This window comes from Ornithodoros turicata, chromosome 1, assembly GCF_037126465.1.
Source record: "Ornithodoros turicata isolate Travis chromosome 1, ASM3712646v1, whole genome shotgun sequence".
In the NCBI taxonomy this organism is placed as follows: Eukaryota; Metazoa; Arthropoda; class Arachnida; order Ixodida; family Argasidae; genus Ornithodoros; species Ornithodoros turicata.
The window spans coordinates 158,242,780-158,256,413 of record NC_088201.1 but is presented as its reverse complement, the minus strand read 5'-3'; the positions used below and the strand labels follow the sequence as shown (position 1 = coordinate 158,256,413).

The window sequence follows — 13,634 nt, the reverse complement described above, 5'->3', positions numbered from 1 at the left end:
TCTTACTGCGAAGTGGAGTATGGGAAATGTAAAAGTGATCTGGCAAGAAAGAGGAACGGCCCGGCAGATGTAAGGCCATCGGCCTGGGGAGGCGTGGTTGAGCCAAATAGTACGTCATGGGTGCCATGTGAAAACTTTCCACGTTTGGAAAGTACAGAGTAACAGGAAGTTGTAGAGGAAGCAAACAAGTCGAGCACCGAAATGGTAGAGAAGGACAGTGAAGTTAAAATGAATGAAGTAGTCAGTGGGAACGAAGAGGGAGAAATAGGGGCCTGTGATAAGCCGCAAGAGACAGAAGAAAAAGATTTAGAGGAGAAAATGAAGGCCAGCAAGGAGGTGGAGGGAAGCGCAGACTGCGAAAGTAAGAGTGAAGAAACGGAAGAAAAGCGAGGGTCAGACGCTGGGAATGGCAATGTTGAAGAGGAAGCAAGACCGGATGAAGCTTCTTCTGTAACAAGCACAACCATAATCGCGTCTTCAGTGTCACAAGTTACATATTCCCCAAGAACACACACGCTCCTCAGGATGTCCCCACAGTGTCATCGTGTCCTCGTCCTTCAAGGTGTATCCCCAGAACATCCTGAGAATGACACTCGCGGACGGTCCCTGAAGAGTCATTCAGGTACGTCCTGTGCCCGTCCCTCTGGGTAGATAGTGGGATGAGAAATATTACTTTGTTTAGTTTACCAGCTCAGACTCCCTAAACACTTTTTTTTTTTACCGATGCTTGGACCCGATTGACATTCTTCTGAAATAAAGGGTGGTCCAGCGTAAAATTATCTGCCTCCGAAAAGGATGACTGTCTATGATACATGGAGCATTTCTCGTGAGGCCGACAGCAGCAAGCCCTATCACCATCGCCACAACCACGACCTCGTGGAAAGCGTGCGATTCTGTCCTACTGCTTTTGACTTGCAAAGGCCCTACCTGAATTTCTCAAACCGGAATGAGTAAGAAACATAGACTTTGCAGTGATGTAGAGCTAATACTTCAATTAATTCTTCGCTTTTAGTAGTTTTTCCTCATGTAATCGAAACAAACATGGACAGCTCACCCTTTGTTTTGTGTCGCAGACGAGCATGGCTCTCGAATGTACGGAGAGTCGCGTGCTAAGCAGTAAACAGTATCTGTTTCAGCTACGGAAGATCTGCTTTCTTATTAAATCTATGCGCTTATTGTCCCTTATATAAAGTACGAGAAAGTAACAGTCAGGCTTCATTGTGGCAGTTAACCAAGATGCATGGAGTCAGAGTCAGTATGCAACTGTTCTCTGTGCAATGAAAAAATAATAAAAAAACATTGATGTGGGTTCTCTGACGACTTGGGGGTATTGTTATAAGTGCGCATACTGAAAAAGGGATATGAATATAAACAAAAATTGTGCATCCTAGAAATGCTCTAGCAGTATTCTCAAGTGGTCCTTACGTAGGGTCTGTGGATGATCTGAGGATACCATAGGGACGCTATATAGTGCCAAAATGACATGTTGAGGATGATTTGAGGATCAGGTTTACCGTCCTGCGGATGTCACCCCCATCCATGCATGATGCTCTTAGGATATCCCTGGGACGACAGTGTGTTGTTGGGGGAGGCTATGAGGGGCGATATACACATACCCCAACAACACACTGTCATCCCAGGGATATCCTAAGAGCATCATGCATGGACGGGGGTGACATCCGCAGGACGGTGAATCTGATCCTCAAATCATCCTCAATATGTCATTTTGGCACTATATAGCGTCCCTATTGCATCCTCAGATCATCCACAGATCCTACGTAAGGACCACTTGAGAATACTGCTAGAGCATTTCTAGGATGCAATTTTTTTTATATATCCATATCTCTTTTTCAGTATACGCACTTACAAAACACACCCCAAGTCGTCAGAGAACCCATATCAATGTTTTTTTATTTATTTATTGCACAGAGAACAGTTACTCTGACTCCATGCATCTTGGTTAACTGCCAGAATGAAGCCTGACTGTTCCTTTCTATTACATATGGACAATAAGCGCAGACGCACTCCGAAAGGTATTAGGAAAAGCCTTCCCGTAAACAACACCGAAAGGTATTCTCTTTCGAAGCTGAAACAGATATTGTTTATTGCTTTCACGCGACTCTCCGTGCATTCGAGAGCCATGCTCGTCTGCGACACAAAACAAAGGGTGAGCTGTCCATGTTTGTTTCGATTACGCGAGGAAAACTACTAAAAGCGAAGAATTAATTGAAGTATTAGCTCTACATCACTGCAAAGTCTATGTTTCTTACTCATTATGGTTTGAGAAATTCAGATGGAGCCTTTGCAAGTCAAAAGCAGTAGGACAGAATCGCACCTTTCTGTCCTTTCCACGAGGTGGTGGTGGTGGTGATGGTGATTGGGCTTGCCGTTGTCGGCCTCACGAGAAATGCTCCAACAATCATAGACAATCATCCTTTTCGGAGGCAGATAATTTTATGCTGGACCACCCTTTATTTCAGTAGAATGTCGATCGGGTCCAAGCATCGGCCAAAAAAAAAGTGTTTAGGGAGTCTGAGCTGGTAAACTAAACAAAGTAATATTTCTCGTCCCACTAACTACCCACAGGGACGGGCACAGGACGTACCTGAATGACTCTTCACGAACTGTCCGCGAGTGTCATCCTCAGGATGTGCTGGGGATACACCTTGAAGGACGAGGACACGATGATACTGTGGGGACATCCTGAGGACCGTGTGTGTTCTTGGGGTAGCTACGCTTCATGATACAAAAGGGATATGCACTATTTACATTCGATGGAGCATGAGACGAGCCTGTGTATCTTGCACTCTCAGTTCAGATGTCTCATTACCAACTAGCCCAATCCTCAACCCTTCTGAAGTGCATTACTCGTGGAATGAAGAGAAACGCGCGATTCTGTCGCACTGCTTTCGACTTTCAAAGCTCCTACCTAAATGTCTCAAACCAAAAGGAGTAAGAAACATAGACTTTGCATTGATGTGGACCTAATACTTCAATCAGTTCCTCACTTTGAGTATTCTTTCTTTGCATAATCGAAAGAAACATGGATAGCTCACCCTTCGTTTTGTGTCACAGGCGAGCAGGACTCTCGGTACTGAGGATCGCGTTAGAAGCAATAAACAGTGTCTGTTTTGGCTTCGGAAGAGAATTCTAGTACCTTTCGGAGTGGGTTTCTCGGACTTCGTGCCCCTGACAAGATTTTTTTTGCGTCTTTTATATTTCTTTCTGCTTTCTCTTAACCGCTGCGCTCGTTGTCCGTTATGAATTTGACAAAAACAAACAGCGAGATTGTATTGCGGAAGTTAATCAAGATGTATGGAAAAAGAGAAGATATCGGGTCTGCGTCTAGTTTCGTATAAATTATACGCAGAAAAATGAGGGGCAGGTGAAGTCGTCCTCACAAGGTCCTGCGAGTGTTGCAGGTTGACACACTGAGGATGTGCAGGTGATATGACCGGGAGTCCAACTTTAACACGGAGGTAACACTGGGAGGACCAGTTGATAACTTCCTGAGGATGTCATCGTCGTCCGGGGTTGACGTCCTGGGGAAGATCGCAGGATGTTTCTGTGTTGTTGGGGTTCTGACAGTGGAGGAAGCTTCCACACGATGGTATCAGAGGAAAGTGAGGCACAATAAAGCGAGAGTGTTGATAAGAAGGGTTGTGGTAGGATTTGAAAAGGAGAAGAGTATCTATGAAGGCAAAAAAACAAAAGCGTCAGAAAGGCAGAGGTTGATATTTAAGACAAAGCTGTTAAAGATATTACCGTATCAGGCAATTGAGTCTCCTCCACTCCTCTCCATTATGACATTCAAATTCCGAACATTTAATGCAAGAGCATTTTTAAGTAAACGGAAACAAAATAAAGTAATTGAACTATCGAAATTTCTGGGAGGTACCTGCATCCTAATTCAAGAGGCTCATTGGCACAAACAACGAGAAGGAATGGAATTCGATAAAATATTTAGCACAAAGTCATACTGGAGTTATGGAACGCAAAACTCAAAAGGGGTTGGAAGTATTTTCCTACAACCAAGGTGCTTTAAAGTACTTAAATTCGAAAAAGACATCGGCGGGAGAGTAATTACAGTGGACATAACTCACGGAGGACGAGTACTTAATATCGTAACAATTAACGTGTATGGGCCAAATAGAGCAAAAGAAGCGGAGGAGTTCTATAAGGATGAACTTCCGTATTATTTTATTGGGGCTCACAATTTTATACTTGGTGGGTACTTTAACTGCGTAACTGATACTAGAGACACATCATCAGCAAAACATTCCAACAGTAGTGGGGCTAGACACTTGGAGTGGCCAGTACAAAAATTCCAATGGGCGGAGAATAGCAGGCGGGGGAGGAACGAGTTTTATTTATTTATTTATTTATTAACCACAGAATATATGTATCAAGTCGAATGGCGGAGAAAGTAAGGGACGTTAAAAACCATCGAAACAATTGGCATTCCCGACCACAAGGCTGTTCTGTTGCAAGTGACAGAAATGGGGCTTCTGGGTTCCCAACGTCCATAGAAAATGAATATAAAGTTGCTCGACCTCCCAGAAGTTGACCAAGAAGTCAGAGACATAATCCAAAGAGGGGTGAAGGATAGTGACAATACTTTTCATTGGTGGGATAAACTTAAAAATGCTCTAAACAACTGCCTTAAGGGCTGGGGGAATAAAAAAAACATGAGAAGCGTGCAACGACGCACAAGATCCAACAGCACAAGCGGCGTTTGCAACAGTTCGGCGTGGGAGTACTCTCCGGTGTGAGCTACATCTCCGGCAAAGATCACCTCGCACTCCTGAGGGAGGATAGTTGGGAGGCGTTGAGGTTTATGGTGGTGAGGGACAATCTAGAGAAGGGAGCCTGTTGCTCACGGAGGCTCCTCTCTAAACCGGCTTCAACGCAACCGCCCATGGGGGCCCTCATAAACAAGGCCAGGGGAGTCTCCATGCAAGGTGAAATAGCCACTGTAGCACGAGCGTTTTACGCTAACACGTCTGAGAATCGACTCCCAGCAGGTGATTCCTTTGTAGGGGAAAGTCAGGTAAAGGCATAGAACATAACTGCAAAGAGGTATAGCAGGCTGTTAGAAGCCGAGAGAATGGGAAGTCGGCGGGACCTGACGGATTTCCGGCACAATTTTACAAACGGTATTGGAACATCCTAGGTCCCTCATTGGTGAAGGTGCTTAATGCTGTAATTCAGAAATACATTTCGAGAAACGTTCCTTGAAGGAACGGTCACGTAAGTAAGGGATAGCGTGGTGGTTCTGCACACTGCGCGAAGCTATCTTTTGGTTTTGCGCGTGCGCAGAACCACCAATGCTATCCCTTATGTACTTACCCCAGCGGGAAAAACCACGTCGGCAAAATGCCGGGCCGACGTCTACTTCCAACCTAAAAGTTGTCGCGCCAAGCTTGCAATAAAAGCACGGACCAACGTTGGGGATTGACAATGGCCTCACTCGGGCCGACTTAGCCGGCACAAGTTCGGTCCAATGTAGATGGCCGACCTGACAGATGTAGGGCCGATGTCTGGCCAATAAGGAACGAAGCTTGGGTACGGATTGGGTAAACGTGGGCCCTACAATGGCCCATGGAACAACACCTGTGCATGGGCCAACCACGGCCCATTGCACAAAAATGCATGACCCAACTATTAAGCAGCGCGCCGCACCATGCAGCCTTGGCTGCCCCCCAAGGAGAAAAACAACGTCGGCAAAATGCCGGGCCGACGTGTGCTTCCGACCTAAAAGCCGTTGGGTCGTCCTTGCAAAAAAGGTTGGCCCAAGCTTGGCAATAACTAGGCTGGCCTACTCGGCCTTGGTTGGTGCATCGGCCAACAAGCTTGTTTCTCGATACGGATCTCTACCCTGTCCAATGACTTGCGAAGCATTGGCCAGCCTGCATTGTGCCAAGTTAGGCCAGAGCAGTCCTCTGGCGTCGCTCGTATTCATACTCAATTTTGTCGTGGCGTTGGGTAACGGCGTAGAAGGATGAGAATCATAAAAGCTCGCAATATGCACGAGGTCACTAGAATCAAACATCTCACTACAAAGAAAAGAAATAGCATTTCTTTCCTGAGGAAGAAGATACTATACATAGGTTTGTCTCGCGATCATCCACAACTTCGAGAGTCCTGCTCGCGTGTGAGTCCAAATGAAGGGTGAGGTGTCTAAGTTTAATTTGACGCGTACACAAACAACACTGAAATGAGGAATTGCTTGTCGCATTAGCTCACCATGAAGATAATGTCTCTGTTTCTTACTGCTTTTGGTTTAAGACAAGCACTTCGTCAATCGAAAGTTGAACTTATGTAGTGCTACACCCCAATTGAAATTGGCCGACGGCCGACTCTCGGCAGAAAGTCGGGGACCAGTTGACAGTCAACTAAGTCGGCCAGCCAGTCATGTTCTAAAGTCTGGGCAACGTTAACTGCCAACTACGACGGCAAGAACCTGGCCAATCACGTTGGGCGAACAGCCCGTGCCGACGGGACGCCACCGTAGCTTGCCGTCAGTCGGTTACCGAACTCATCTTCACGTAGTACCAAGGTAAGTGGCCAATGATGTCTCTTTATGACGGTTTCAATCAGTTCTCGGGAGTGCACATATTACCTAAGGTTGAGACAGTCACGTAGACTCTGTTGTAGTCCTCGAAACTGTCACAGAAGAGTCATATACGCCATATGAAAAAAAAGAGAAAGTGTCCTCTAACGTCCTCCATATGTTGCATTGTGATAGGCAGAGGTGTAGCACTGCAAGTTCGACTTTCGATTGGCCAAGTGATTGTTTCAAACCAAAAGCAGTAAGAAACAGAGACATTGTCTTCATGGTGAGCTAATACGACAAGCAATTCCTCATTTCAGTGTTGTTTGTGTACGCGTCAAATTAAACTTACACACCTCACCCTTCATTTTGACTCACGCGCGAGCAGGACTCTCGAATTTGTGGAAGCTCGCGAGACAAACCTATGTATAGTATCTGCCGTTCTTCCTCAGGAAAGAAATCCAATTTCTTTTCTTTATACTGACCTGTTTTATTCTAGTGATCTCGGGCATATTGCGAGCTTTTACGATTCTCCACCTACGCCGTTACCCTACGCCGCGAGACAATTGAGTGAGTTGGGTCATGCATTTTTTTTTGGAACGGGCCGTGGTTGGCCCATGCACAGGTGTTGTTCCATTGGCCATTCTTGGACCCACGTTTACCCAATCAGTACCCAAGCTTGCTTCCTTATTGGCCAGACATCGGCCCTACATCTGTCAGGTCGGCCCTCTACATTGGCCCGAGCTTGTGCCGGCTAAGTCGGCCCGAGTGAGGCCATTGTCAATCCCCAACCTTGGCTTAAGCTTCTTTTGGAAGCTCGGCCCGACAACTTTTAGGTTGGAAGCAGACGTCGGCCCGGCATTTTGCCGACGTGGTTTTTCCCGCTGGGGTACGTACATAAGGAATAGCATTGGTGGTTCTGCGCACGCGCAAAACCAAAAGAGAGCTTCGCACAGTGTGCAGAACCACCACGCTATCCCTTACTTACGTGACCGTTCCTTCTAGGAACGTTTCTGGAAATGCATTTCTGAATTACAGCATTAAGCACCTTCACCAATGAGGGACCTAGGATGTTCCAATACCGTTAGTAAAATTGTGCCGGAAATCCGTCAGGTCCCGCCGACTTCCCATTCTCTAGGCCTCTAACAGCCTGCTATACCTCTTTGCGGTTATGTTCTATGCCTTTACCTGACTCTCCCCCACAAAGGAATCACCTGCTGGGAGTCGATTCTCAGACGTGTTAGCGTAAAACGCTCGTGCCACAGTGGCTATTTCACCTTGCATGGAGACTCCCCTGGCCTTGTTTATGAGGGCCTCCATGGGCGGTTGCGCTGAAGCCGGTTTAGAGAGGAGCCTCCGTGAGCACCAGGCTCCCTTCTCTAGATTGTCCCTCACCGCCATAAACCTCAACGCCTCCCAACTATCCTCCCTCAGGAGTGCGAGGTGATCTTTGCCGGAGATGTAGCTCACACCGGAGAGTACTCCCACGCCAGAAGGAGAATAATAAGCATCCTCGTGACCTTAGACCAAGAAAAGTCGTTTGACCGACATAAACACGCATACTTAAGAGGAACATTAGAAGGAATAGGGGACGGAAAATCCAATATTAAACACAATAGGAGCCATGCATCGAAACGTCAGGAGTAGGCTACCCAACAATAGGCAATTGGGCAAGAGCTTTCAGGTCAAAAGAGGAGTAAGGCAAGGTTTTCCCTTGCCCTTTCTACCCTGCTGTATGTGTTAGCCTTTGATAGAGCTGAACCAGTCTGAACCAATGAAAGGGGTTGGATTACCTAGGGCAGTACAGTTTAAAACCGTAGTGGCCTAGCCAGATGATCGCACTATGATACTTCAAGGCGAAAAGGAAGTTGAAAAAGGTCTGGAAGTAATGGAAGGGTATGGGACAATGAGTGGACCGAAATCAATAGGGACAAATGGAAATTGGTATATTTAGGTCGGGAGAAGCGGACAAAATATCTGGGTCAGAGCATTGTGGAAGACACCAAAGTGCTCCGAGTCAGGTTTGGTAAGAACGGGGTTTCAGAGTAGAATTGGATGCAGCTAGAAAAATACTTGAAAAAATTGAAGGAAGACTATGTTATACCGGGAATGCCACTTACAGCTCGAGCGCAGATTGTCAAAGAATTATGATACCGAGACGTGCATACCTGCTTTCTGCCGCTTACCCTTCTCCTGAAATATGACGTAGAATTTTCAAACTCTGTTTCCAGTTTATCTGGGATGGAAAAGCGCAATGGGTAGCGCAAGTGAAAATAATAGCCAAGTATATAGCCAAATAATAGCCAATAATAGCCAAGTGAAAATAAAGCTGCCTATTGAAGTTGGGGGCCTACAGATGGCTGATCGAAAACAATTATCACAAGCACGTGATTTACATGAAATATATAGGATGTTGGACGGGAAGGACATCGGGCAGTAGGTAGCAAAATTTTGGCTGGGAATAAACATATTTTCGCCAGCACAGGATCGATCACGGGAGCCCAATGTCGGAACGGCAGTCAGCAATTTATGAAGCAGAGAACCGCACATTGTTGCAATTGAAAATGTTAGACAAGAGCAATAACTTCAGCGTAAGCTCAGTCGCGAATTATACAGAGATCTGAGTGGGAAAGAAATAGAAAAATATCCATCTACAATAACAGGGGAAGGTTGCAAAAGAATACATAGTTACTGGTGAGAAGGCAAAAGAAATATCATTCTTGTGGAATGTGGCGCATGAGGTCATACCAGTGAGGGACAGGTTTTATGAGTGGGGGAAAAGCCGCAGAAGGGACTGAGAGATTTGCGGTCAAATAGAAACGGTGAGGCACGCCGTCTTTGCATATAACCCAAGCAACAAACAAAGGTTGGGCCAAGCTAGGCTATAGTTAGGCTGGCCTACCTGGCCTTGCTTGGTACATCATCGGCCAACAAGCTTGTTTCTTGATACGGATCTGTACCTTGGCCAACGATTTGCCAAGCATTGGCCAGCCTACGTTGTGCCAAGCTTGTGCCAAGATACAGACCAAACCATTGCAGCGGCGTCCCTCATTTTCAACTCAATTGTCTCGCGGCGTAAGGTAACGATATACCATTATTTTTTTGTTGCTCGTATTTCCCATAACGTTTCCGGAGGAAAAACAGATACTATACATAACTTGTCTCGCGAGCTTCCGCAAATTCGAGAGACCTGATCGCGTGTGTGTCAAAATGAAGGGTGAGGTGTGTCTAAGTTTAATTTGGCGCGTAGACAAACGACACTGAAATGATGAATTGCTTGTCGTATTAACTAGCCATGAAGGTAATGCTTCTGTTTCTTACTGCTTTAGTTTTGAGAAATTCCCTTGGTCCATCGAAAGTCGAACTTACGCAGCGCTAGACCATTCTACGTTTCCCTCTCGCCCAGGCGAGATTAATCAAAGCTTTGGCAAGTGCTTGGCCAACGAGCTCTTTTCTTGATACGGATCTGTACCCTGGCCGACGGCTTTCCAATCCTCGCTCTGCCTATCACTATGCAACGCTGCGCCTACGTTGGATGGCCAAAAGAGTCGTTGGCCAACTGTCATCCGACCTTTTGCCAACCGTCGGCCATCGGCCATTGCTTGCTTGGGAAGGTACCGGCGTACGCGTAGTCCTGCTTTAAGAAATATTTTGGATTAAGTAACCTCACGTTTGAAGAAGAACGTAACCAAAGCACAACGGAAATTTTACATGTGTAGTTGCAGTCGAAATGACATACCAGGTTTGGGTAAACAGGTGTAGAGTAGTACATGGTGGTGACTGCTGTAGCAAAGAACGAATGAGAAATATAATCATTATACTACGTACGAACATGGCTTGGGAGGGAGTGGCTAAGGTTAGGAGCACAAAACTTCGCGAAACAGTGGGAGTGTAAAAGGTTCAGGGTAGTGGAGGGTATTATTAAATTTAAATTACCAGATTAGTTAAATGAATCTACAATATGCCAACGCCGCAACAAAAGGAGGTATCTATAGGAAATTTGGGTTGAGTTAATTGTATAGCACAGGAGTGTTGGCGGCACACGATACAGCGTTACACTCAAGTTCAAAAGCAATGGGGCAGAGTTTTCGAACTGGCCTCAGTCGTTGACCTGGATGGGAAAAATAAAGCGACTCAGTAAATTAAAGATATAGGGAGTGGTAAGATAAGTATTTAACAACATTGAAATATTTATTCTAATGAAAAACAAGCTGTAGGACGGTGTCCGTCCGTCATCAGGTGCGATACATTGAACACTTGGTGGAGATTTATACAAATGTACATCAGACAAAGGGGACAAAGAAGGTGGTGAAGAGGAAATAGAAGCCGTCGCTTTCGTCGCTCTGTTTATTTTCTAAACTGAGTATGGCTTCCAGGATTTTTCTGTAGATTTCGCACGCATAAATGCGCCATCGTGCGCCACCGGAACTTCATTAGTTAAGTAGACAAAAAGGTAAGTGCGCCAATGCCGGTTGGGTTTATCTGCACACACCCTGTATAAGCGAGTGAATAATGTTATTCCATGATCTTACACGATGTACTCGTTAAGGAGATGGGGCGGTAATTTCCAGGGTCTTGACGCTCGCCGCGTTTGAAGACAGGAACAAACAAACAGCCAACGTCATTAAACCTTAGTTTGGAGTCACCAATCGTCCATGGTGGTTGCGTGTCACCTTCCCAGGCTCGGCTGCTACGGTCCGCACCCGGCCAGGGCCAGACGTCTTCTATACATTTCCAGCCAGGGTCCAGTCAGTACCCGACTCTTTCCATGCTAAGGCCAGGTCCCAGGCTGCCTTGGCTCTCTGTGTTCTCGAGGCCCGAAGGTGTATTTGGATGTACTAAAGAGCACAGCGCATCGAGGAGAAGGACGCAGCTAATTGGAGGAGAGTGAGGAGGTACACTCGAATGGCGCGGCTGTGCTCCTCTGCAGGCAAGCTGTGCTTGGTGCTTGCTCGGCGCTTGCTCGGCTTGCTTGAGAAGGCAGCATGCAGCGGCGCGTGGGCAATATGTATGTACCTTGCGGTTCAAGAGGCACTCGTCTCCGCTCTATTGCGCATGCACCCGGTGTTAGTTCCCCTTTCTCGAACTCTCACGCGCACGAAATATGCCAGAACACCTAACCTAGCTGACCCTCGTGCCGGACTCTCACGGGAACGAAATATGACCCAACACCTCACCTAACTGACACTCGTGAGCCAGCGCTCCCACTGCACCTATCCTCTCCAAATGTGTGTGAGTGCACGTGTGAAATCCAGGCCCATCACACGAAATAAGCATGATCACATAAAAAAGTGATAGTTCTCAGGTGAGGATACCATAGCGTCTCATACCCAATGGAAAAACAAGTAACATGAAAATTCAGCAGTCCCGTCTCGTGAAATATGTTCGCGTACATGCCGGACCATGTCCGGTGTTGCCAAACTCGTAGCCGGCCGGGGCCCGATGGGTGAAACCCGAGCCTGGTCCAGCCCCACCTAAAAAAGGCAAAGCACCGCCCGGCCCGGGCTCGTGCAGTGCTCTAGTCGGCACCCAGTCCAGCTTCCAGCAGTGTTCAAAATTCATTAGTGCGAAAAGCATGAAGGACTGAGAGATGATGGCTTGTATGTGTCATCACAAAGGCGAGTTCTACATGAAGGTACCTTAAAACTTGATGGTTATATTGCACTATACAGTCTGTTTAAAAATTTATAACGATTGTTACTTTAACTCAAGAAAAAAAGGCGTTATGTAGAGCAGTGACGAAGCTGACTTAACGAGAGTATTTGTAACAATAGCACCCATTAGTGTCCAAGCCTTAACCGCCATATTATATCCGTGTGCGTCCTCCTGCATAGATATCTGAACATGTTGTCAAATAAATAATTCATACTCACTGTGCAGGTCCCGACGTAAGGAGAACCACCAGAGTGACAATGATTAAGTTCAGTTTGAGTGCGATTTCGTCTTCCGTTCTGATACCTCGAAATTGGAGCCGCTGGTTATTACTGATTTCAGTGATGATCTGCCCCATGCAGCCAGTGATATGACGCAACTCTCTTTACAAAGCAGTCTGCTGTATTGTAGTGCAAAGAGTTCAACATGTTAATATCACTCTAATTATAAAGTCACGTGTTGACCTTCTGCGTGGTAACTAGAGCAGTACGAGGGAAGCCATTGTTATTTCACCGTTTCTCCAAAGAGGATTACATAGATCAAGTGTTTTGCATGCCAACCTACGCCTTATGCTGACATTTTGGGCCGGCTGATGGCTGGAATTGGACAGGGCCGGGATAAGGTTTCTCAGGAATAAATTTGTCTGTTAGACACATGACTTTTCCACGGCAACGGGAGTCATTGTTTCGTCACTGTACACTGAACATCTGTTCTGCATGAAGGACGCATTCTCTGCGTGGAGAAATATTCTCTGCAAAGAAAAATATATAGCAGCAGTATGAACCCAATGATTATAAAGGTCAGTCCCTCATATATGGATACTAAGAGCCATCCCAATAGAGCAAGAACCCCTCGATATAGGAGGATATTTGGAGCTCCCCTTGAAGAGATATGAGCGGGCGTCCTTTACTTCTCGCATTGGGGCATACATTTACCCGACCATCTTATGGAGATTGTTAATGAAGAATATTTTTTAGAGAAGATTTTCTTAACAAGTTATTCAAACTTGAAGAAGGGTCAGCTCAAGACGCGGGTAGGTGAAGGCGCCCGACGTCGAAAACGTTCTGGCAATACGCCGGGACGCTCCCGCAACCGAACGCGTTCCGCGCCATGTGCGTTGACACCACTGGGGTGGCGTCCGATGCATTACTCCGTAGACTAAAGCGTGCTAGGCAAACGCAATGCATCCTGTAACTGTCCTAGTCGCATGTCACAGGAAACGTCATGGCACAGATGACCTTAAAGATGGCGGCGCCCGTGATCGGCGGCCAAACCGTTTGTAAACAATGCGGTTGTTGTTGTTTCTGCGCGACGTTTTCGATGTCTTTCGATCACTGTAATCATTTGTATCCGATAGTCTCGCGGTAAAACGCGCAGTTTTGCACATAAGGCCTCGTACTGTTAACGACTTCCAAAGATGATACAGCGC

General features: G+C 46.4%; 1 protein-coding gene across 2 annotated transcripts in view; it reads right to left on the bottom strand.

Moving 5' to 3' along the window:
* LOC135371694 (uncharacterized) overlaps positions 1-12,589 on the bottom strand; it is a 40,765-nt gene extending 28,176 nt beyond the window's left edge. For both annotated transcript variants that reach the window (XR_010415702.1, XM_064605670.1), the window contains exon 1: positions 12,427-12,589. Coding sequence is in view for 1 of the 2 variants with exons in the window: in XM_064605670.1 (XP_064461740.1) it covers positions 12,427-12,563 (137 nt within the window). In the remaining variant the exon portion in view is untranslated. The remainder of the gene's footprint in view (positions 1-12,426) is intronic.
* Positions 12,590-13,634: the final 1,045 nt, after the last annotated feature.